The sequence below is a fragment of the Tursiops truncatus genome, chromosome 5, assembly GCF_011762595.2.
Source record: "Tursiops truncatus isolate mTurTru1 chromosome 5, mTurTru1.mat.Y, whole genome shotgun sequence".
Taxonomy (NCBI): domain Eukaryota; kingdom Metazoa; phylum Chordata; class Mammalia; order Artiodactyla; family Delphinidae; genus Tursiops; species Tursiops truncatus.
In genome coordinates this window covers 120,218,510-120,244,301 of record NC_047038.1, presented here as the reverse complement: position 1 = coordinate 120,244,301, position 25,792 = coordinate 120,218,510, and the positions used below count along the sequence as shown (strand labels likewise).

The following is a 25,792-nucleotide window of genomic DNA, read 5'->3' as shown; positions in this document are numbered from 1 at the left end:
AAATCACTATTCTACCTACTGCTATGTTTCTGCTCACTGCTGTATATGGCCAAACAGATCATGCTCTGATCAAGTAAGTCTCATGTTAATCTACCTATATGTTTACGAGTTGGCAATCAGGTTAAAAGGCACAAAGCTTCATTTCAGTAGTAATTTTTCCTATTACTTAGACAATATTAAGAACTCATTTAGTTTCGGATCCTGTTTACTAAGGATCCTGATCACTAAGAAGAAACTGCAAATTTCCATGGGGGGTAAAACAGGTAGGCCCTTTTCTTCATAAATTTTAGCAGCCTTCAAAGATGTATATATATGAGCATTTGGGGGCCTTTTAGTTACTGGAATTGCAAATGACATAACTGCAATTTACTGTTGAAGACCCTTTTTGGTTAATGTTTATATAGCCATTTCCTCATATTTTCTTTAAAATCTATCAGTATAGCATTTCATTTCTATGCATGGCTTAGCAATTCATAAAACTAAATAAATAGCAAACTGATACTTTACACCAGTTCATTTATCTCAATATATAATTTAGAATATAATGGCAATATTAAAAATATCGATTCCCTCTACGCTGATAATGCTACAAGATTTTACACGAAGTTAAACAACTTTTGTTTTTTCTTTTCTTTTTGATAAAGTTTCATTGCAACCTCCACACACTGGACACCTGACAAGGAAAATGTAATTTCGTCATAAAACATTTATTCCATCACTTTAAACTAAAGTGTCTCATGGAGCTAAACACCAAAAGAATTTAAATAAAAAGGCAATAACCTGTATATACAGAAAATGATCATTCCATAAATATTTACATGACAAGGGAAAAAAATTGAGAATCTAAAACCAGAAATGGCTACAGGTGTGATAATCCTTTCTCAAGACATTTTTAGTTAGGAATCATATAAGCTTTTAAAGTGAAAATAATTGCAGAAGCATAACTAAAATATTAATTTTAGTTTTCAGTTTCTTACTATTTAAAGGAGCCAGTAGGTCATAAACAGTCCAAGATTTCAGGGACCAACTATTCAGTTTAGTTTTCAACATCAAATCTTTTTCTTTAGCTCTCATGATGAAACTAAACTTACTTACAGAAAAAATAGAGAGTACTCTAAAAGGTATAAATAAAATTCCAGTTCATCCTCCTTTATAAATACTGGTCAGCCGCTCCAATTCTTTACAGTTGTCCATGCTCAAGGCATCTGCCTTCCTTCGGAGTCGTTCATCATGGTATACTTTTGCTGCATACTGCATATCTGTTTCTGTTAACAACAACCAAAAAATTTTCTAAGTAAATAGTAATTAGATCAACTAGTTGTTTAAACTCAAAGATGTTTTCATATAAGTCCTTCAATATATTTCTATTAACTGTTTGTTTGTTTTAAAGAAATCCAAGTACTAGACCTAAAAGCCATTTGGAATCCTACCACGTGAAACAAACACAGAGGGACTTCCGTGGTGGTGCAGTGGTTAAGAATCCACCTGCCAATGCAGGGTTCACAAGTTCGAGCCCTGGTCTGGGAAGATCCCATGTGCTGCAGAGCAACTAAGCCTGTGCGCCACAACTACAGAGCCCATGTGCCACAACTACTGAAGCCCTCGTGCGCTAGGGCCCACGTGCCGCAACTACTAAGCCCAAGTGCTGCAACTACTGAAGCCAGCATGCCTGGAGCCGGTGCTCCGCAACAAGAAGCCCGCGCACTGCAACAAAAGAGTAAGCCCCGCTCCACTGAATTTGTTGAACTGTATATTGAAAATTTTAAACATACACAAGTTGAGTACCACAATAAACACTCTAAAACCCCTCACCTTGATTGACCAATTCTTCACATTTTGTGAAACTATTGATATTGATCTTGTCGGATTGTTAAAAGATTAATCTAAATTATGCCAGAAAAACTACTTGGCTTATGCTAGGGATGGAGTAAAAAAAAATAATAATAAAAAATAATAATATAGAATACTTATGTACTTATGGGTACAAGACATTACGCTAAGTGTTACCATATATTATCTGTTATGGTCCATATTTTAATGACAAGATAACTAAGATTTAGAGAGGTTAAGTAACTAGGTAATGTGTTGGTGAAGACAGGATCTTGCAAGGCAGTCCCAGAGCCGGCACTTTAAACATAACATTACACTCCTTCATAAACATGAATATCTTTCCTTCTTTCTTTCTGTTTATGCAGTCAATTCCCAATTTTTATTTAAGGTAATAGAATGTAAGTATGCATAACCCCCAAATCACCCGTATTTGGCTGGGGACTAGGACTTGTATTTGAAAATGAGATATCTAATGTGCTCATCATTCTCTTAGCACAAAATAAGCAGGTCTTTCATACATTCATTCATATGAATTCATTAATCATTCATCCAACTGTTCATATATCCATCAAAAATTTACTCTGCCTATGTTGTACCAACAATTGTGCAAGGTGCTACAGATCAAAAAATTAGGTGAAATAAAATTAAATAAGTAAAATTTGGGAAATACTTCCCTTAAGACCTTTGGCTAATGCACGGTTGCCCCAACCTCAACAATACTGGCATTTGGGGCTAGATAATTCTTGGTGTGGAGGTTGTCCTGTGCATCCTAGAATGTTAGGCAGCATCCCTGGCCTTAACCCATCAGATGCCAGTAGCAATCCCTTCCACTCCAACCCCGTGTTGACGCTCACAGTTTCCAGACATTACCAAATGTCCCCTGGGAGGCAGGGGCAAATCATTCCCAGCTAAAAAACCACTGGTCTTATGTAACCTTCTCCACTTTGAGAACATACTGATTCACAGACTCAGAGACTTAGAAACCAAGGAGGTTTCTCCTCTAACTATCAGTATATAGATGAAGAAACCAATGCCAGAGATAAGAACTCTCTTAGAAGTATACAATGGTTATGTTTTATCAAATTTTCTCTAGTGGATAAGAGGTGATAATTGCTCCCATTTTCTGAGTATTTACTACATGTGAAACACTTCAACTATTGCCTGATTTAATTTTCACAACAAGCCCATAAAGTTAGGTATTAGAGAGAAGACTGTGAAGCACAGTGCCTAGATTATGAAAGCAAATTGGTTTTGAATCACAGATCACCTCAATGACCTTGGGCAAGTTACTAATTAATCTCTCTATGCCTCAGTTTCCTCATATGTAGAGTGGGTATAATCGCCTCACAGTGTCATTGTGGAGCTTAAATGAGTTAATATATATAAAGGGCTTGGGACAATGACTGAAAAAATAGGCATTATATAAATTATAGTTACTTCCTGTACCCACTCATCATCATCATCATCCATTTTATACACGAGGGAATAAATTCATAGAGGTTAGAATATTCGGCCTTAATCACTCAGCTAAAAATTTCAGACCTAGGATTCAACTTTAGCCTGTTTAATTCCAATGTCTACACTATATGGTCTATATTATTATCTGGAACAGTAAGAAAAACAAAAAACTATAATAACAGTTCACATGGAGCATCTCAGCAGATTCTTATGGTCAATAGTCAATCTTTTTATAGATATAACTGCTTAAATTAAGGAAGCTGAGGCTGGAAGAGGCTAAACAAATTAAGTGTTCACAAGAACTTCTCTACCTACAAAATAACTAAAGGAAAGTGGAATGTCAACAAAACTCATTGTACATTAAGTGTTACCTGTTGAAGCTAAATTGATGAAGAGTTTCAAATTTAATTCTGAAACAGGATACATATTAAAACTGATGACATAGTTTATACCAGGATTTTTTTCTTTCTTAGTGGTACATAAAATAATGTTGCATGTTACAACTGACAACATCTTAAATACAATGAAATTTGATATTATCTACTTATTCCATCAAATGTTTATTAAGAACAATAACATAAATACCATTTATTAAGTTCTTGCCATGTGCCAAATATTCTTATAAGACCACATGTACATTAAAACATATTGTCTCATTTAAGTACTGGGCTCCGAGTATGTGCCAGGCAATTCTAGAACATTCCTTGAGTAGGGAAATCTACAGTAATCAATTCCAAAGACTCTGAATAAGTTTTTAAATGTTAAATATTTGATAAACTTACTTTGTTGTCTTTCTTTCCAGCAATTATTTCGAATATTAGTCACATAATCTTCTTCCACACTCTTTTCTACCTTTTGTAATAACATTCCTTTATATTCATTTTTAAAGTCTTTGTTGACATAATAAACGACACCCAAGTTTTCTGTCTGCATTTTAATCGTTTGCCCTGATCCACTGTAAAAGAAATGCTTGATCATTATTTTTTAATTAAAATTGTACATTCTGATCTGCTTCTACAAATCAAGCTAATAAAAATTATTAAAAAGTCAATATTGGTAATCAAATATTTAATATCTCAAATTACCTAAAACCACCATTTATGTCATAAAAAAGTAATCATATTTTAATACATTATGTTCCTATAAGTTCTCTCAATTTTTAGTTAATAAAAAACTTATTTGGAAAAAATAAATCACTTCTTATTTTTAGACCAATCTGTTTTTAATACTATATAATCACTAGCAATATGATTTTACAAAGTTTCCATTATATTCATTGTATTACCACTAAAGTTTTTTGGAAGGTATGCTGCATTAAATTTGCTATATGTCCTGATCGCTTATATATAAAGTATATTGTGGAAAAATACCTCACATAACAAAAAAGTAATATTTGCTTTTATTTAATCAATATTTTATAAACAGAAGAGTGAAGTCATATCCTCTTTAACGACACAAATCCTATGTGAGATCAATCACAACTCTATTTTTGTCTTTAAAGTCGTTTTGTCTTCTAAAGCTTTTTGTCTTTGATGTCAACACATTACCTATTACATTAAATTGCCATCAAGTTCGACAGATGTAACACTTCTGTGTTTTGTCTATTCAACAAAGTAACACTTCTGTCTTTATCCACAATAGAACAGAAATGTAAACTAACATAATACAAACTTATTGCATAAGTAAACTACCTTTAAAACTAGACATTTTAAAATCAGGTACACATGTAGTAATAGAATATTTGGCACTTCAAAGTTTAAAAGAGCACAAGGCCCTTTAAAGTTAGTTAGGTAAGAAACAAGAGTTCTTTTTTTGTAAAACTTCACTGAGCTACTTACGATCTGGGATATAAGGAATAAGGAGGATTAGAGACCATCAATTGGCTTAATAATGACACGAGGATCAATACAATAATGGGCATCAGCTGGATAAACACAGAAAAACCTCCCTACAAAAAAATCATCAAAGAATAACAAATTGTAATATAACTTTAGTTGTCAATAATCCAACAATTGTCAAACATTTTTAGAGGAAGAAAGGACATTTGAGATAATTGGTTCAGTGCTTCCAAATCCGCCTGATCATACCAACGTCCTGGGGTGATTCTTAAAAATACAACTTTTTAGGTGCTTCACCTAGAGATCCTGATCATGATTTGGAAAACATTGGTATAACCTGATCTCATTTTACAGATGAGGAAGTTCTCTGTCTCCCTCTTTTTCTTCGTACAGAGACTCTATCAATACGCAGCAGGTTGCAAAACTATTTTTATCATGGATTTGAGGGTGGAACATGGACACTGATGAGAGTGGCACAGCTGGGGACCAGACCTTTTAATTTCTGGTCCAGTGCCCTTTCCATTTACCTTTCTCCTTCACGTAATTTAACAGCTATATGCAATTAGGTATAACTGCATTAGAATAAGGCAAGTTACTTCTAATTTAATTTTTTCAGTATTAATTCTAAATTATTTAGAACCAACAATAAGAATTTACGTTCAGAACATGCACACTGCAAGTTTACCTTCATTAGAATCATAGAATACCAAATGTGAAGGTGTCATATTGCCCAACCACCCCTCACCTTGACTTCTACTCCTGCTCCCACAATATCCCTAAGGATTCTCTAGTCTCTATTGAACACCTCTGGTAAAAGAAAACTCATCACTTCCTTTTAAAACAACTTGCCCTATTTTCAGACAACTCTATGCTCTTCCTGAGCTGAAATTTGCCATTTTCTGATTTCTAATCATATCATAAACATACATCTCCTCTTTCTTCTTCTCTTTCATGTCCACTATGTTGATGCTGATGTTGACTGCTATAGCCAGCTCGTCCATTTGAAAATGAATGTACACTACCTAGAAAATTAAAAGCAAGGTTAAATTAGGGAGAACAATTATCATCAGAAAAATCATATTTTCCTTTATATTTTTATTTATTTTTAATTACTAAAACAATGCATGTTTGAGTAATGAATGCTTATTGCCCTCTCCTCTTGTGAGTGAAGGGTGGACAAAACCAGGAATGATTCTTCTTTGCTTCCCTTAAACTAAGGAGAAGCTCTTTCTTGATGAAAACTTGAATGAGAGGTCCTTCCTAATACTGCATACAGAGAGGACTTTTGCTGTGGTTGGTTGATTTTACAAACCTTGGATCATTAATCTGAAACTCTGCTTTCTGCATTTATCAATGAATCACAAGTACTTCTAGAAATCAAAAGCTCGTGCTCTAATTCATTTTTTAAAAAACAGCTGTATAATATACTATGGTACAGGTGGACCACAATTTTCAAACATTTTCTTGTTGATGGATATTCAAGTTGTTTTCAAAAAAGGTGACCAGGGGCTTCCCTGGTGGCGCAGTGGTTGAGAGTCCGCCTGCCGATGCAGGGGACACGGGTTCGTGCCCCGGTCCGGGAGGATCCCACGTGCCGCGGAGCGTCTGGGCCCGTGAGCCATGGCCGCTGAGCCTGCGCGTCCGGAGCCTGTGCTCCGCAGCGGGAGAGGCCACAACAGTTAGAGGCCCGCGTACCGCAAAAAATAAAAAGGTGACCAACCAGAAATGGCTATCACTGATAAAGTAAACTGTGTTATAACAAGCAAAAGAACTGCAAATCAACTATCAGAAAAATTCACTATTGTCTGAAAGATTTCTAATTGTTCCCAGCATATTTTTAGTCAAAATTATTAGTCTGAATAATTTTTTTGTGAGAGGTAATTATGTATCCTAGTATGTCAAAATGCAGGTTATATTTTCAGTCATTAATTTGTATTTACACATCCTCTTTCTTTCAAGGATGCTTTACAAAATGCCTTATCAATGATCACAATCTTTCTAAATAATATCCAGACAGGACTACCAGGCCAAATTATATTGCTACATTCATAAAGACTATCCTAATTTTGAATGGGATGTTAAACTTAGCACCTTTTGTTACTGCTGTAAACAAGACTGGAGCTATAATTTTAAACACCTTAGAGAAGCTACTCTTAAAGAAAATTAATTTCCACACAAGCAACTTACAGTAAATGTAAGTAAAACACAGTACTACTTATGCTGGTACTAAAAATCTATTCATTTAGTAGTACTTCTACAGTATTTCACTTTGATAGCGTAGTTCAAGAAATTATTTCTATCTTAATGTAATTTTTTAAAACCCACTTACTTTATATGTAACTTATGATTCAGACATTTCAATGGACAGTACCTCCACATACATCCATATTAACAATCTACAATATTATTAATGAAATCTATAAAGATCTTCAAAGAACCAATGTCAAATAGTCTTTCAAGGTACAGGTTACTTCCTACAATTGTATTGGCACTTAACTAATGCATTGCCACTGGATTTCCTACTTACAGATCCTTTCTTCAGCTCTATGTAAAATACACAACATCTTTTAAAAAATAAAGTATGTTCTAGGAAAAAGACAGACTTACAATAAAGGTAATAAGTCTAACAATTTTCTCCTATCTTTATGAAAAACCATCACAGGATCATAATACTATAAGAAAATGTCAGGGAGAAGGTACATAAATCTCTAAATAGCCTAACTGGAGGTGATGATCTCTAGCTTCATAAAGTACAAATATTTATAACTAACATTAAAATACCTGAAGGAAATCCACCACCAAAGAATATATTAAACAAGTCTTCTGGAGTTATATCAGCTTCACAACCTCTATGGAAATTAAATCTACCATTGTTCTGCTGATTACATGCTTGTTCTTCATTGCCTGTGAGGTCATACTGCTTTCGTTTTTCTGGATTGCTTAAAACTGCATAAGCATTTCCAATCTCTGAAAAAGTAATGAGCAAAAGTTGATAAGCAAAGCTTTTATATTATAAAAGACTGCCCCATATAAAGGCTACTTGTCAAACAACAACAAAAAATGACTTGAGGTTAATCAAAAAAATAATAAGACAGTAACAATTTCTTTTAAAGGTATTATACATTGCTTACAATTACACATATTACCTCCCAGTACAATTTTTTATATTATCCAGGCAAGTCTCCCTACTGCCTTGAACATAAAGGAATGCTCATCTTGCTTTCTTACCATTGTGCTCCCCTAACTTCCTGCTTCTTTTCTTGAGTATCTCAATCTAGTCATTCATTACTGCCCTTCAAACCAATAATAATAGCAGTAGCCACCAACTACCAGGCTCTGACCCCAATATCTTATTACTTTATCCATTAGTATCTCAACTTTACAGATGAGCACCCTGAGGTTCAAAAAGGTTAGGAAACTTGTTCAAGATCAAACTTATTTTAGGATAGTAAGTAAACTCTATGCAACCTACACCATAAACCTTTTTTTGCACACTCCAGCCCAGAGTAAGCTATTCTTCGTTTTATTCCTGAACAATTTTATTTCTCTTAAACTGTCAACTCCATGAGGGTAGGGACTGTATCTAAGTTTTCACTGCAATATCCCCATGGTAGAGCATAGAGACTGAATTTGTTTTGAATGAATCCATATATCCGTATCTCTAGTCCTCCTATCTCACTTTGCTACTTTCATGATATTCATAAAGAATTCTATTGCCTACCTCATACTCCCATGTCCAAAAGAGTACATTAATTACCAAAATGTCTTCTCGAGGTAATTTACAAAAGCTGTAATGCTTTAATCTAAATGCAAGAATTACTCTATTCACATTCTGAAACATCTAATAATTAATCATTTTATAAGAACAGCTTACTTCTTAAACTGGATCATAAACCTCTTGCATATGGGATTATTTTAAAAATACGTTTGAGATCCCATGTGGTGGCTGCCATAGGCACTGTGCAAGCAAATACATGCTCATTAGGTAGCTGTTTCTGGAGGACTACATAGCACACTGAAATTAATCATATACAGATACTCTAGACCCTTTCTTCTGAACGAGAGATAGCTTTCAGGTGGTCTGTGAACCCTATGGTATGAAAAATTAGGAGGATGGTCCATTTATCTCAGGAGATGGTCCAAAACCTTCTTCAGATTTGCAAATAGATCCGTGACTCAGAAATATAGCAATCATTTATAATGCTGCTCCAATGGAGGAGCATAATCAGAGATCCCAGCAATGTACTTACAAACACCATCGAGGTATTAACACATACCTAAAAAAGAAGTATATCTTTCAATATCTGCCAAAGTTGTACTTCCAGTAATAATATCAGTTTTGGGATTTAACCTCTATGCACTAAAAGGACTATTTCAGGTTCATAATGCTATTACTTTTTATATTAATAATATATTGGCAACCCAATTCTATCTTTAAAGCTTTGCTTTTTAAAAAAATGACTTCCAAACATTATGATGTTTTAGAAAATATTTGTGAAAGATTGTCATAATTCATAATTGTATATGTAAGACAATTTATTCTATCTACTGTGACTAATTTTCTATTCACTTACTTTGTGCTATACCTATAATCAAGATTTTTTTTTCAGGTCCTTATTATCTTACAAATTAAAACCAAAATTTATTTTGGTATTCAAAAGCCTCACAAAATACATTTCCATCTCAGTGTTATTTACTTCACTAAAAGATACCTTCTGCTTTATTCATTTTTCCTTAATCACACTTTTTATATCTTGAGGTTAACTTTAGATTCACATGAAGTTGTAAAAAATATTACAAAGAGATCCCTTCTACCTGTTACCTAATTTCCCCAATGATAATATCTTATAAAATTATATATAAAATATCACAGATAGGATACTGACATTGATATAATCAGGATATAGAACATTTCCATCACCGTCTCAGGTTGCCTTTTAAACCACACCCACTTCCTTCCCCTCCATCCCCTCTTCAAATCCCCACAACAACTAACCACTCTATTCTCTATTTCTAAAATCTTGGCATTTCAAGAATGTTATATCAATGGAATAATACAGTATATAAATAGAATGACACCTCCCAGATTGGCTTTTTTCAATCAGCATAATTCTTTGGAGATGGATCCAAGCTGTTATGTAAGCCATTCATTCCTTTTTTATTGTTTTCCATGGTATGGATGTTTGTTTCACTAATAACCCAGTGAACATCATCTGGGCTGTTTCTAGTTTGGGGTTATTACAAATAAAACTGCTACATAGGGACTTCCCTGGTGGTGCAGTGGTTAAGAATCCGCCTGCCAATGCAGGGGACTCGGGTTCAAGCCCTGGTCTGGGAAGATCCCACATGCCGTGGAGCAACTAAGCCTGTGTGCCACAGCTACTGAGCCTGCCCTCTAGAGCCCGTGAGCCACAACTATTGAGCCCATGTGCTGCAACTACTGAAGCCCACACACCTAGAGCCCATGCTCCGCAACAAAAGAAGCCACCGCAATGAAGAGTAGCCCCTGCTCGCCACAACTAGAGAACGCCTGCGCACAACAACGAGGACCCAACGCAGCCAAAAATAAATAAATTAAAAAAAAAAAAAAAAACTGCGGGCCCCCCTGGTGGCGCAGTGGTTGAGAGTCCGCCTGCCGATGCAGGGGACACAGGTTCGTGCCCCAGTCCGGGAAAATCCCACATGCCGCAGAGCGGCTGGGTCCGTGAGCCATGGCCGCTGAGCCTGCGCGTCCGGAGCCTATGCTCCACAACGGGAGAGGCCACAACAGTGAGAGGTCCACATACCGCAAAAAACAACAACAACAACAAAAAACTGCTACGTACATTCATGTACGTGTAAACATAAATTTTTATTTCTGGGATAAATTCCCAGAAATGCAATTGCTGGGCTGTCTATTAGTTGAATACTTAGTTTTGTGAGAAACTGCTAAACTGTTTTACAGAGTGACTGTGTCATTTCATATTCCATCAGCAACGTATAAGTGATCCAGTTACTCTGCATCCATACCAGTATTTGGTGTTCTTACTAATTTTTACTTTAACCATTCTGATAGGTGTGTAGTGATATCTCATTTTGGTTTTACTTTGCATTATCCCTAATGGCTAATGAATGTATTAAAAAACCTTTTCACATGCTTATTTACCATGTGTATATAATCTTTTGTGGAATGTCTCTTCATGTCTCTTAACCAATTTCTAATCGGGTTGTCTGCTTTTTTAATTTGGGGTTTGGGGAGTTCTTTATATAACCTAGACACTAGTCCTTTGTCAGATATGTGCTTGGCAAATATTTTCTCCTATCTTGTTGCTTGTCTTTTCTGTTACTTCATAGCATCTTTGCAGAGCAAACAAAAAATTTTTTGATGAAGTCCAACTTATCCACTTTTTGTTTTATAAACTGTCTAGGTTAAGTCTAAGAAGTCACTGCATAGCCTAAGATTCTAAAGTTTTGCTTCCATGATTTTTTGCTAAAAGTTAAAGTGTTGTTTTATATTTATATTCAAGATTCATGTCAAATTCATTCTTATATAAAGCATGAGATTTAGGTCAAGGTTAAATTTTGTTGTTGTTGTTTTACCTATGAATGTCCAATTGCTCCAAAACCATTTGCTGAAAAGGCTATCTCTTCTCCACTGAATTATTTTGCACCTTTGTCATACTGTATGGGTTCCCTGCCCTGTTCCATTGATCTATGTGTCTATCCCTCTCCCAATATTACACTGTTTTGCTAACTGTAGCTATAAAGTAAGCCCTAAAATCAGGTACACTAATTACTCCTACTCCTTACCTTTAATGAACCATTTTTATTTATTCAGGTTCTTTGTATTTCCATATGAGTTTTAGAATAAACTTGCTCTTATCTACAAAGTCTTGTTAGGATTTTGACAGGAACTGTATTAAATGTGTTTATCAACTTGGGGAGTCTTGACATCTTTACTACCATGTCCTTCAATCCATGAACATGATATATAGTTCCATTTATTTAGATACTCTGATTTCTTTCATTAGTATTGTATAGCTTTCAACATACAAATCTTATACAAGTTTTGTTAAATTTACAGCTAAGTATTTCTTGTGTGTGTGTGATTGTAAACAGTAATGTATTTTTAATTTCAGTGTCTACATGTTCACTACTAGTATATAGAAATATGCTAAATAGAAATTGATTTTTGTATGTTTATCTTGTACCCTGAAATCTTGCAGGATTCACTTATTAGTTCTAGGAGTTTTTTTTTTTTTTTTGGTACATTCCATGGGTATTTTATACATGATCATGTTATTTGCAAATAGGGACAGTTTGATCTCTTCCTTTCCAATCTGTGTGCCTTTTATTTCCTTCTCTCACCTTAATGCACTGACTAGAATTTCCAACACTATGTTGATTAAGAGTGGTGAAAGGGGACATTCTTGTTTGTTCCCAGTGTTAGGGGGAAAGCATTAAGTCTTTCACTGTTAAGTATACTGTTAACTGTAGGTTTTCCATAGTTGCTCTTTTATCAATTTGAGGCAGTTTCCTTTGGAATTACTATTTTTCTATCAGTGTTTTATTTCCTGTCAGTTTTACCATGAATGAGTGGAGAAATTTTTCAAATGCTTTTACTGCACTGACTGATAAAATAAGATTTTTCTTATTTAGCCTATTAACACAGTGGATCACACTGATTGATATTCAAATAGTGAACCAGCTTTGCATCCTTGGAATAAACTCTACTTGGTCAGGATGTATAATTTTTTTAAAAGATTGTTTGTTTTGTTTTTTTAATAAATTTATTTATTTTTGGCTGCATTGGGTCTTTGTTGCTGTGTGCGGTCTTTCTCTAGTTGCGGCAAGCGGGGGCTACTCTTCGTTGCGGTGCGCGGGCTTCTCACTGCAGTGGCTTCTCTTGTTGTGCAGCACGGGCTCTAGGCGCGCAGGCTCAGTAGCTGTGGCTCGCGGGCTCTAGAGCACAGGCTCGGTAGTTGTGACGCACGGGCTTAGTTGCTCCGCGGCATGTGGGATCCTCCCAGACCAGGGTTTGAACCCGTGTCCCCTGCATTGGCAGGCAGATTCTTACCCACTGCACCACCAGGGAAGCCCTTAAAAGATTGTTGAATTCTGATATTTTATTAAGGATATTTGGGTTTATTCCATGAAGGATATTAGCCTGTAGTTTTCTTTTTTTGCAGTGTCTTTGACTAGTTTTGATAGCAGCGTAATAATTATTTTGTGAAATGGACTGGGAAATATTTCCTTCTCTTCTATTTTCAGGAAGAGACTGTAGAATTGGTTTTAACTCTTCTTGAAAAGTTTCATAGAATTCTCCAATAAAGACATCTGAGCCTGGAGATTTCCTTTTGGGAGTTTCCTAATTACAAGTTTACTTAACAGTTATAGGGCTGTTCATATTACCTACTTCAAAGTGAGTGAGTTCTGATCATTTTCAATTTTCAAAAAATTGGTTGTAAATTTATGTGTGTGGAGCTGTTCATAGTATTCTCTTACCCTTTTGATGTTTGCTGAGTTTGTATCCTTGTTTCTGATACTATTTTTGATAATAGTAAATTGTCTTCTTTTTTCCCTTTGTCTGTCTGTCAATTTTATTGATCTTTTCAAACAACTAGTTCTTTTGTTTCACTGTTTTCAATTTTACTGATTTTCACTATTGTTTTTCTGTTTTCAATTTTATTGATCTCCACTCTCACCTTTATTTCCTTCCTTCTTCTTGCTTTAGGTTTACTTTGCTTTTCTTTTTCTAGTTTCATGAGGAGAAGCCTAGATGACTAAGGCTGTTCCTCTCTTCTAACACGTGCACTAAGTGTTATGTTTCCTCTTAGTGTTGCTTTAGCTGGTTCCCTCGAATTTTTGATATGTTGAATTTTTATTCAGTTTAATGTATTTTTTAGAAATTCTCTTTGAGATTTCTTTTACCCATAGATTATTTGGAAGTGTGGTGTTCAGTTTCCAAGTGATTGAACATTTTCCAATTATCTTTCTGTTATTGACTCTATTTTGATTTCATTGTGGTCAAAGAACACACTCTGTATGATTTCAGTTTTTTAACTTGGTAGAAATTTATTTTATGATCCAGGACATGGTCTAACTTGGAGTATGTTCTGAGCACTTGAAAAGATTTTAGAGTCTGCTGTTGGGTGGAGTGTTCTATAAATGTTGATTAAATCTTCTTGGGTAATAGTGGTGTTTAATTCTTTTATATTCTTGCTGATTTTCTGTCTTTTTGTTCTATCAAGTGTTGAGAGAGAGCTGCTAAGGTTTCCAACTACAATTGTGAATTTGCCTATTTCTCTTTCCAGTCATATTAGTTTTTGACTTACATATTTTGCATCTGTTTTTTGGTGCATACACATTTATATTGTTATATCCCCTTGAAGGATTGTCCCTTTATCATAACATAATATCTGTGGTAATTTTTTTAGTCTAAATTCTACTTTTTCTAGTATTAATACAGCCATTCCACTTTCTTTTGATTAATGTTTACATGATATATCATTTTTCATTTCTTTACTTTCAGCCTGTCTATATTGTTATAAATGCAGTGAGTTTCTTATAGGTAACATATAGTCAAGTCATATATTTTTAATTCACTCGGCCGATCTGTCTTTTAATTGCTATATTCAGATCATTTACATTTATATGTAACTACTGATAAGTTAGAGCTTATGTCTACCATTTTATTTTTTGTTTTCTGTTCTGTTTTCTTTTCCCTGACTTCCTGGGAGTTATGTGAACATGCTTTTTGGAATTCCATTTTGATTTATCTAGTGTTTTCTGACTCTATCTCTTTGTACAGTTTTTCAGTGGTTGTTCTAGATATTACATTATATATACATAACTTACCACAGCCTACTAATATCATCACTTTGCTAATTCAAGTGTACTGTGAAATCCTTACTTCTACTTCTCTTTACTTTCCTTTGTTCTTCCCCATTTATAATGTAACTGCCTTATGTATTTTCTCTACATACATTGAGAACCACATCAGATTAAAATTTTTGCTTCAAATGTCAAACATAATTTAGAAATTCAAGAGAAGCAAAGTATATTGCATTTACCCATATTTTTGCTTATGCTGTCCTTTCTTCCTTCTTGATATTTCAGATTCCTTTTTTTTATTATTTCCTTTTGTTTAGAAATTTTCCTTTAGCTATTCTTTGTCTGCTAATGACAAATTCTATTACTTTTCCTTCATCTGAAAATATCTTGATTTCCCCTTCATTCCTGAAAGATATTTTTGCTGGGTATAGAATTCTGGGTTGATAGTTTCTTTTCTTTCAGTATTGAAAACTGTGCCACTTCTTCCTGGCCTGCATGATTTCAGATGTGAAATCCACTGTCATTTGAATTGCTTTGCCCCTATAGGTAAGGTGTCACTTCTCTTTTGCTGCTTTCAAGGTTTTTTCTTTATCTTCAGTTTTCAGAAATTTGACTATGATGTGTCTTGGTGTGGATTTCACTGGGCTTATCTTTTTGGAGTTCACTCAACTTCTTAAATTATGGAAGTTTATATCTTTTGTCAAGTATTTGAAGTTTTCAACCTTTATTTTTTTTTAGTACTTTTTCAGCTATGCCCTCTTTCTCCTCTTCTTCTAGGAAACATATAAGAATGTGAAATCTTTTGTTATAGTCTCACTTGTACGTGAGGTTATGTTCCTTTTTTCTCTTTCAGTCTATTTTCTCCACTGTTCAGACTGAATAATGTCCATTTTTCTATTTTCCAGTTCACTGATTTTTTTTCCTCTGTTATTCTGCTGTTTATGCTATTCATTGCTAGTTTCATTTTGGTTTTGCAGTTTTAATTTACAGAATTTCTATTTGATTCTTTATACCTTTTGTTTATTTGCTCTGACTTTCTATTTCTTTGCTGAGACTTTTATTCTAAATGTTTCAAGCATATCTGTAATTGCTCATTGAAGCATTTTTATGATGGATGCTTTAAAGCCTTTGTTAGGCAATTCTAACTCTTCTGTCTTCTTCATGTGCATTTCTGTTGATTGACTTTTTAAATTTGATTTGAAGTGTTCCTAATGTTTAGTATGGTAAGTGATTTTCAATTGATTTGTGATCATTTGAGGTATTATCTTATAAAGCTGTCGACCTTTCTAAAGCTTCTGTTTTAATTGTCCTGTTTGGTACAGGAAGTGAGGATACCATCTTGTTACTCCAAGGTGGGAGCAGAAGTTGAGGTTTCCCCCTTGGCCTCTGATGACGTCTGAAAGAAGAGGCTCCTCATCACTGATGGGCAGGGATGGGATTTCCAGTCCCCAATCAAGCCTCCACTGATATCTCTTTGGCTGGAAAGAGGAGGGGTGCCTCATTATTGCTCCCCAGGTGGCTTTAATGACACCACAATGATATGGCTTTGCTTACCTCTGGATGGCAGTGAAATTCCAGGCCACTTATAACACTACCCCGGGTGGTGGGGGAGAGGAAGGGATACCTTGTTACTGCTGGTAGCAGTGGAAGTAACAGCTCCCTACTCAATCTTCTATGTTACCACCCCAGTTGGGAGGGTAGAGCATCTCATTACAGCCTGGAGAGGGTGACAGTATAGGTTCTCAGCCTCCGCTGGTGTGGGTGTGGGTGGGGCCACAGTTTTTTCTGTGGTATTTGGCTGCGGTAGAACGGCTACTGCTTAAAAGTTTTCTGTCTTGCTATGTTGCCCCTTTCCGGGTTGTCTGGCTAGAGACAGCAGGCCTTTCTTGGGAATTGTTTGTCTGTGCTCATTGGTGTTTCTGGGTTATCTGCTTCTCCCGCACCCAGTCTAAGACATAAAAGGCAAAATGCAACCCAAGCAACACACTGCCATGTTGTTCTTTGGGTCCCAAGGTCCTTAGCTGGTCTACCTTCTTCCCTCTATGTTTCAGTTTTCTTATGTTTGTTTTATTTTATAACTAATATCCAATTGCACTTTAGTGTGAGGAAGAGGGAAAAGTATATCTCTTCCATCTTCCTGAAAGTGGACGTTGTCACTGACTTTTTTTTTTTTTTTTTTTTTTTGCGGTACACGGGCCTCTCACTGCTGTGGCCTCTCCCATTGCGGAGCACAGGCTCCGGACGCGCAGGCTCAGCGGCCATGGCTCACGGGCCCAGCCGCTCCACGGCATGTGGGATCTTCCCGGACCGGGGCACGAACCCGTGTCCCCTGCATTGGCAGGCGGACTCTCAACCACTGCGCCACCAGGGAAGCCCGTCACTGACTTTTAAATCACTTCCCTCATTCTCATATCCAAGTTTCTGTCATCTTCTCTCTTCACTAACCATAGAAATCATACACATCTTGTGTAAACTCTTAATTCTCACCAATTATATGACGGCTTCTCCAATTACTCATTATAATTCTACTTTATCTTTCTGACTTTTCTTCAGACATCTTTATTCTATGTTTTGAATTTAATTACATTCAGTCTTCTGGGAGATCCTGGGTAAATCAGTTAATCTCTCTGAGCCTCAATTTTCTTATTTGTGAAAGAATGACACTGGTTCCCATCTATTTCAGAAGATTGTTAATAAGCATTAAATTTTTAAAAATAAGAATGAAAAAACTATAAAATGCTTGTCAAATGTTAGGTATTACCATTATTCCAAATGTTCTGTGTGAGTCTTGTCTCCTCTTCAAAAATTACACATTCTTTGAGTAAGAGGATATCTCATATTTTCTTACTGTATATCTCTCAGAATTAGCCCACAGGGTAGAACTGATATCTCTGTTCTTATAGATTCACTCTAGATGTTAAGAATATTGAACTACCAAACCTAACACAGGCAGTAGCATCTGATCCATTATTATTTATCAAGCAAACATATAAACAGCTAATCAATGCCCTTGTCATTATATTCAAGTATATGTAAACAGGCACATGTACTATTCAAATAGACTGTGAAATACTTGGGAGTCTTTGAAGGTCAAGGTAGACTGGACATGTTTTGAAGATATCCACATCAGACAGAAGAAAAGGGATCCATTTGATTCAAATATTTTTTTAAGGTACGTTTATATATACTATGCAAGTCACTGTCTATATGTAAATAAAATATTCTCTGCTTTGAGAAACTCACAAACCTAACTAAAGAACAAAGAAAGAGCTACATGAAGTTAAGAGTTCATTTAGTCTACTCTCTTTTTTTTTTTTTTTGTGGTACGCGGGCCTCTCACTGCTGTGGCCTCTCCCACTGCGGAGCACAGGCTCCGGACGCGCAGGCTCAGCGGCCATGGCTCACGGGCCCAGCTGCTCCGCAGCATGTGGGATCCTCCTGGGCCGGAGCACGAACCTGTGTCCCCCGCATTGGCAGGCGGACTCTCAACCACTGCACCACCAGGGAAGCCCCTAGTCTACTCTCTTTAATAGTAAACTTTTATTTTTAAAGTTTTACAAAACACACAAATGAAAATATCTCTTCTATCTAATTTAATTCCGTAACCAATTATCTCCTCTTTTTCTATTCTTGAAAGATATAAAAAACAAGTGGTTTCCATTTTCTGTAAAAAGTATTTTGGCAATTACAGAGCAATAAATCTATACTTACCTCTCATATAAACAAAAAACTATAGTCTTTACTTAGAATAAACAGCTTGGTATCCCAAACACAGAAATTTAGATCAAATGCTTAAAAATAAAATAAGACGATTCAGAAGGTAATGAAAAGGTCCTATGTGTTGAATGAATGAAACCTGCCATTTCTGTGTGCTGACACACTAACAGTAATATTTTCTAATTAACTACCTTTGCTCACCAAGCATCTCTGGCTTACAATTTGGGTTTTCTTTTCTTTATTTTTTTTAGCCATGCCACGCGGCACGTGGAATTCACAGACCAGGGATCAAACCCGGGCCCCCTGCAGTGGAAGCGTGGAGTCTTAACCACTGGACTGCCAGGGAAGTCCCAACAATCTTGGTTTTCTATGTCGTTTCCACTCAATGAAATATGGGTTCATCAACCACCACCCTATTATGATCCTCTTTGGAGTTAATAAATTGGCATTCTGACTTACAAATAACCCCCTATGTATTGAATAATGTGCGCCTTTCCTCTAGAGATGAATCACCGCCAAGCATGTTGATAAATATTAAGTTTCTAGTTTTGCAAAGTGTAGTATTAGACTCTGAAATGTACCACACCAAAGAACAATCACCTTTGTTAAACTCCTCTAAGTGTCTGTGTGGGGTGACATATATGTTGCTCACCTCTTCAAAACACAACACAGGCTGTAAAATATTGGTAGGTTCACTTACTGTTATTCTAAGACCGATAATGCTAACATGACTTCAGTACAGAAATGGGAGAAAGAAGCAGTTAAATGTCCTTGACATTAATGAAGAATTAATACTGAAATCATCTAACAGATCACAAACATGCAAATAACTCACTGCCAAATGTGTTTAGACATCTTAAAAACACAAAAAATTTTAAATTAAACGATTTTAATTCAGAAAGTGAAAAAAAGGTGTTTAACTTTGGGGGGGAATATGTGCTAAAGTTAGTGTTTTTGAGTAAAGCAGCTTTTCCTATGCTTTCAACACACCACTTCTAATCTAAGGAGACAGAGAAGGCTCTCACTGTCACAGGGATAGTCTACTTTCACCAGCACCACTTTGGCAGCTGCTTCTGCTGGAAACTATTAATAATCCCCAAATGTATTTTGCTTGCCAACTTCTTTTAAAAAATAAAACTGTTTTGCAAACAATGTTAACAGTATTTTTATGAATGACAATTGAGTCGTCTATCTTTTAGGAACATTTAAAATGATTATCTCCTTCCTGTTATTCCAAGACCCCAGCATTTCACTGTAAACATCATACATTGGTTTTATGAATGCCAAATTCACGAGAACAAATAATCGCAAATTTAAGCATTTTCCTATGAATCAGAAATTAACTATTATGAATAAATTGTAATAAACATGAATTATAAAATCAGTTCTCTCACACTTATTTACTAAATTGGCAAAAAAACTGAAATAATAAGAAAGAAAATGAAGAAAATATTAGCCAAGAGAAAAGAAACATTCTTGAAAAAAAAATCACAGTAGTTAGAACTACATATAAAATATGCAAAAATTGGCCAGAGTTAACAGAAATAGAAGAATACTGGACAAATAGTGATTCCAAGTAATTTCTCAATTCTAGACAGTCTCTAATATCTTAAAAACTCATAAAAAATATATTGCTTTTAGTTCTTTTAGAACCAGCTGGTAACATGCTAGAAGCTCATGCATAATCATCACACGACTTGTGTGTAGTAAACTAGAAGGCATGCACGGGTATCTAGAAAAGTTACTTAGAACTTTGCCAAAGCTGACATGTTGCTTTTGTGAAGCCAAACAGCATTTGTTTGGCTCTTGGTATAACAAGTTAACAGTGAAGTTTTAAAGGATTTTGAGGAGGCTTGCTTATGCTGGCCTCTAAATGCACCAGTCTAAAGGCAGAATTTAATATTCTAAAACACTGTAAAACGGATTCTGAAAAGGGCTTAGAAAATCGCTTTAAAAGGTTTACTTTACTTTTAAAAGCATCTGTTGCTCCAGGTGCATGGTTTTTGTCTGGATGAAACTTCAAAGCAAGCTTTCTATAAGCTTTTTTCAAATCTTCATCACCAGCATCTTTGGTAACTCCAAGTACTTCATAGTAATTTTTACACTTGTTTATGCTGTGAACAAGAGAATGTGTTACATTGTAAGTAAACTTCAACGAAGAGCTTCGAGTAATACCTCTATTTTTTAATTTACTAGAATAGTATAAAGAACTGTCTGTGGACTGTTTTCTCGACATCAAGTTATAGTTTATCCATTAAGGGTTATTGCTCCATTCTCTTTTTCAATCACAGACCATTTTTCCAACCTCTCCCAATCTAAGAAGAATTGACCATAAGAATGTCCTTGGTGCAATTTATCACAACTACAGAGAAGTAAAGCAAAGCTCATAATAAATGTGGATGAAGGACAGAGCACACACTGTAACTAAAAGGAGAGAGTAAGAACAATTTTATAGTACTCTTAAGTGCATAAATAAATTCCAAAACTCCTCGCAAGTATGTCACAGCTAAAGATTAATGTGCATTGCATTCCAAGAGTTTTATTGTTGCATAATGTAACCTAACCAAATATCAAAGCAACAGTTTAGTGCATGTAGGCAATTACAGTACCCTATGGCTTCAATGTCAAGGCAAGTTAATTCAGCTAGGCAATGATAAAGAAAATTCATTTGTGTCAGTCTCTATGAAAGATAAAATCTCATAATAAAATACATCATGGACTCAAAAATATTTGTTACACCTGATTTTCATTATGATGAACATACTCTTAATGATTACTTACATGTTTATAACCCTAAATATGGGTTTATAACCCTAAAAACATGTTTATAATCCTAAATATATTTAAGCCCAGAGTCTTTGAAGTATGTTAGGAAAAGAAATACTCTGAATGGAGCAGAGAATACTAATCCTTTTGTATGCTAACACTGTCCCATGGCCTAAAAATTTTTCTTCACTAAAATACAGCTACATTTTAAATATTTTTTGTTGAGTACTATATAACTTTAAATGTGTTCCATGTATGAGAGCCCTGATGACAGAAGTAGTAAGAAGTAAAAGGATCTGAGGCACAATTGTTCCCTGACAGCTAAAGAACTGCAAAGGCTGACTTGAAATTTTCAGAGAAAAGAGACAAGATTGATCTTATTTCGCTACTAAACCTATTAGCCATCACAGTGCTTGGTACATGATGGGTTCTCAGTAAATATTTATGGAGTAAATGAACCTTAGCTCTCCTTTCATAATGAAAGCATTCATCATTTGTTATATGAACAAGGGGAAAAAAAGAACACACTGAAAATATTATAGAATTTTTTAATAATCACAACAAAAATCTGTTAGGCAGTCTTCTTCAGAGTAATAATTAAAATTAGATTTTTCTACTTTAGATACTTAATAAATATGAACACAAGTCAATATTATTTCATAAACATGACATTTCCTTTATTTAGTCAATAATATTTATTGAGCATGAACTACGTCCCAGGGCACTTGAGATCTGTTAGAGAACAAAACAGAGAACGATCACTGCCTGTGTAGAGACTCATTCTCCTAGATATGTTAAGAAACTATGTGATAGAAAAAAAGAGAAGAACGACATGTACAGAACACCTACTGTGTGTCAGGCACATATCCACAACCCCATATCCATGTTCCAACATCCATAAAGTTCTGAAAAATGGAAGTTATTCTATAACTAACTTGACTGCAAAAACCTGACTTGGAAACTGTCAGAAGCAAAATTTCAAAGGCAAAACTGAACTGATGTGAAGCTGCTATAGAGTCTTCATTTATCACATTTAAGTGTAATATTTGTACCTTTTGCTGCAGGAATGGCACTATTAGGTTAGGGCTGCTTACCAGACCCTGCTAAGACATTATGTAATCTATAACATATGCTCCTTATTACTTTTCGAAAATATGAAGATCTCGAGTTCCAAACTACATCTGGTCCACAAAAATTTCACGTAAAGAATCGTAGAATCTTATTATGCTGATTATTTTATACAAATTATCTCATTTACTCATTAGGTAGATACTATTCCTATTTAACCAATGAGGAAATCAAGGCTTCGAGTGGTTATGTAAATTGCCAAATGTCATATAACCAAGTAACAGATGGAAACCAGAATTTATTTCTTCAACAAAAATTTACTGAATATCCACTTTCTGCTAGATGCTGTTTCAGACACTATAGTGGTAAATAAAGCAGTCAAAAATTCCCTCCTCACATTAAATTTACAATTGGGAGAGAGACAAGCAATTAACAAATATAGAAGTAAAATACGAAGTACATCATATGACATCATATGGTGATAATATATTTAGAGAAAAATGAAGTGGCAAAGGGAAAGAGTGAATGGAAAGAGAGGCCTGCTATTTTAAATAGGGTGATTAGGAAAGGCCTCACAAGTGAAGCTTCAATCCTCAGTTTGTCTGACTTGAAAATCCTGCTGTCTCAGAATCAGAATGAAGAAGAAAAGGAGCCCATTCAGACTCCAGACCAACCACTTCCTTCTATTTGCTCTTCTAATCAGTGTTTAAACAGATTCTCTGTTGGTTTTGGTGCCCCAAACATGCCTTCTCTGCCTCTCTTCTTGTTTAGTTAGTTTCTACAATGTCTTCAGACCTCAGCTGAGCTCTTCCGTTTCTCAAGAACTCAGATTCCTCAAGACTAAGTTTGGTGACCCTCTTATATTCTCCCAAAGCTCTCTGAACTTAGCCCTATCCCAGCAATTATCTTAAATGTACCACAGCTATCAGTTTACAGGTTCGCCTACTTTTCCAGACTATTAGGCCCCTTGAAGGCAGGGATTGTGTCTTGTTCACTGTATGTGTTGAATGGATGGATGACTAGTACAATTTGAGGGCAGAAATGGTGAAGATCTAAAAGTCATTTTTGGACCAAAGATAGTAAGTGCTGTAAGAAAAATATAGTTGGCACCAAAAAATCAATTTGGAATAGAAGACTGTGGGACAAGGACCAGAGCTAAAAATATGACAGACACTATCTGAACACAAAAGACAAAAGGCAGTGATAAACAAAACACTGAACAATCCTGAAGTCATTACTACTTGCTTTGAATGTGTAAGATGTTTCCTTATGTACCAGATTAATCCTATAAAATTATTTTGTTGATTATTTCCTGAGCACAAAAGGCTAGGCAATAGAAAAAGGCAGTCTAGGAGAGGGCTGCTGGATAGTATAGGGAAATTAGGTTGGAATTCACCTTCTAGAGATTCACCAGTCTTCTAGAGATGGGTCATAAAGCTAAGTACTGTCACAAAGAGAAAAAAGGTAGGAAAAACAATTATTTCACTAACTCTTAGCTGTATCTAGCTCTACCATATCTTCCTTGCACTGAATTTTTCATCTGTAATTTTCATCTGTAATTTTCAACTGTAATTAAAATAATATTAGAGAAGAAATTCTTTGAGAAGCTAGCAGAGAGGTATAAAGTCAACATTACCAATGGACAAGCTGTAGAGTACGTATCTCAAGTAACGCTACAAATATACTCATTTACTTAATTTTTCACACCTAAATGAGAAATTACCATTCACAAATTAATTTTATTCTATATATTGTTCATTATACTCCTGTTCACCAACTAACTGCTTTGTCACATTTTTTTATAGTTCGCTCCTTACTGAAAGATTCAAACCTTCTTCACCATCCTCACCAAAGAATAAAAAAAGAAGGAAGGAAGGAAGGAAGGAAGGAAAGAAGGAAGGAAGGAAGGAAGGAGGAAAGAAAAAAGAAAAGAAAAAAGAGGTAATCTATTACCTGCCCTGGAAGAAAATACTGTGTAAAAAGGCCAGAAAGATATGTCTGGGAGCTCAACAGGGGAGATGTATGCATGGCTCAACTTTTATGTCTTCCTTTATGTGTGAGAAAGCATTCTGGCCGTGGAAGGAGGGGTCTCTTTCTATTCTTTTTTTCATATATTATAGATGATTTTTAAATAAACTTCAAATTTAATTGGTGTTTAGGAAAATAATTCTTTACTCCTGAGACAAAGGATTATTTATTTTATAAATTTAGCACAATGGTTTATTTTCTTTTCATTTAAAGAACTACAGCTTAAATCCAACCCTAAGGAAATCCCCATAATTCAAATAATTTTAACAGTTATACAGAAGTGTTCCTAATTGATAAATATAATGACGGCCAGTTAATGATTTCTCACTGATCTTGTAAATTTTTAAAATAAAAGATGGGCTTTTTTTCTATGAGATATTAAAAGTCTCTTTAAATTAGATCCAGTAATTTAATTTGCTCTGTAATTTTTCAATATATTTCAATGTAAAGACAACAAACAGTGCTTAGTTTCACAGAATATGAGTTTTTACAAAGTTACACACTTTTTCTTCAGTCTTACTGTAACCTAGCTCTTACTTATGCAATGGATGCAGTATTATTGCATGGCTTCTCCCATTGAGCCAAACTGTCACTGGGCAACTTGTTTGCATAATCGTGCTAACCAAGATAACATGGCTTTCTTCAGAAAAATCCCCTGTGTATAGGTAAAACAAAAACAAAAACATACAGCATGTAAGTGTTTGCTGGTGATCTGTTACCTCACTAAAGTGACACTTACAAAGGCTAATATAACGAGTAAGTGTTACATGATTAGCTAAGCAACTCTTATTCAGTATAAGGTACCAAGAGAAATACTGTGAATAACTTAGGGGTTCTATTAAAGAATGTTCTGATCATATTTATCCCCAAAGGACAAAAACTTCATTTATTTAATTTAAAAAAGGTATGCTAAAATTATTGATTAGATAAGATTAATAAGATTAAAAGAGAAATAGGTAAGAAAGGGCAAAAGAGAAAGAAAACTAGCTTTACCTACTTTTCACTTAAGCTAGTTCACTGTACTATTCACTCTCTATGTTGAATTATCCGATTAATCACTGTTCAGAGTCCTTCATCCTTATACTTTAGTTTCCTTAGAGAGCAATTTCAGTACAACATCAATACAGTTTCCTTAAGCTACAGCAGGAGACCATAACAGTATTTTCTCTAGTGTTTCATATTCAGAAGTTCATTTTCTTTCCAGAAAATCTTTTCTTAATTATAAAATTAATAAAGTCAATCTCCAAAACCCAGTTCATAATTTTCCAATTCTA

General features: G+C 35.0%; 1 protein-coding gene across 4 annotated transcripts in view; it reads right to left on the bottom strand.

Annotated features, from left to right (window-relative positions):
- Positions 1–686: 686 nt before the first annotated feature.
- The window catches only part of DNAJB14 (DnaJ heat shock protein family (Hsp40) member B14), a 41,642-nt gene continuing 16,536 nt past the window's right edge, over positions 687–25,792 (bottom strand). For 3 of the 4 annotated variants that reach the window (XM_019926469.3, XM_019926467.3, XM_019926466.3), the window contains 6 exons: positions 20,625–20,770; positions 7,908–8,093; positions 6,054–6,148; positions 5,127–5,236; positions 4,071–4,243; positions 687–1,265 (listed from right to left, as the gene is read on the bottom strand). In XM_019926469.3, the coding sequence (XP_019782028.1) occupies positions 1,141–1,265; positions 4,071–4,243; positions 5,127–5,236; positions 6,054–6,148; positions 7,908–8,093; positions 20,625–20,770 (835 nt within the window). In that variant the 3' untranslated portion in view covers positions 687–1,140. Of the gene's footprint in view, positions 1,266–4,070; positions 4,244–5,126; positions 5,237–6,053; positions 6,149–7,907; positions 8,094–20,624; positions 20,771–25,055; positions 25,174–25,792 lie in introns of all 4 variants that reach the window. The other variant, XM_073805569.1, reaches the window with a different exon arrangement.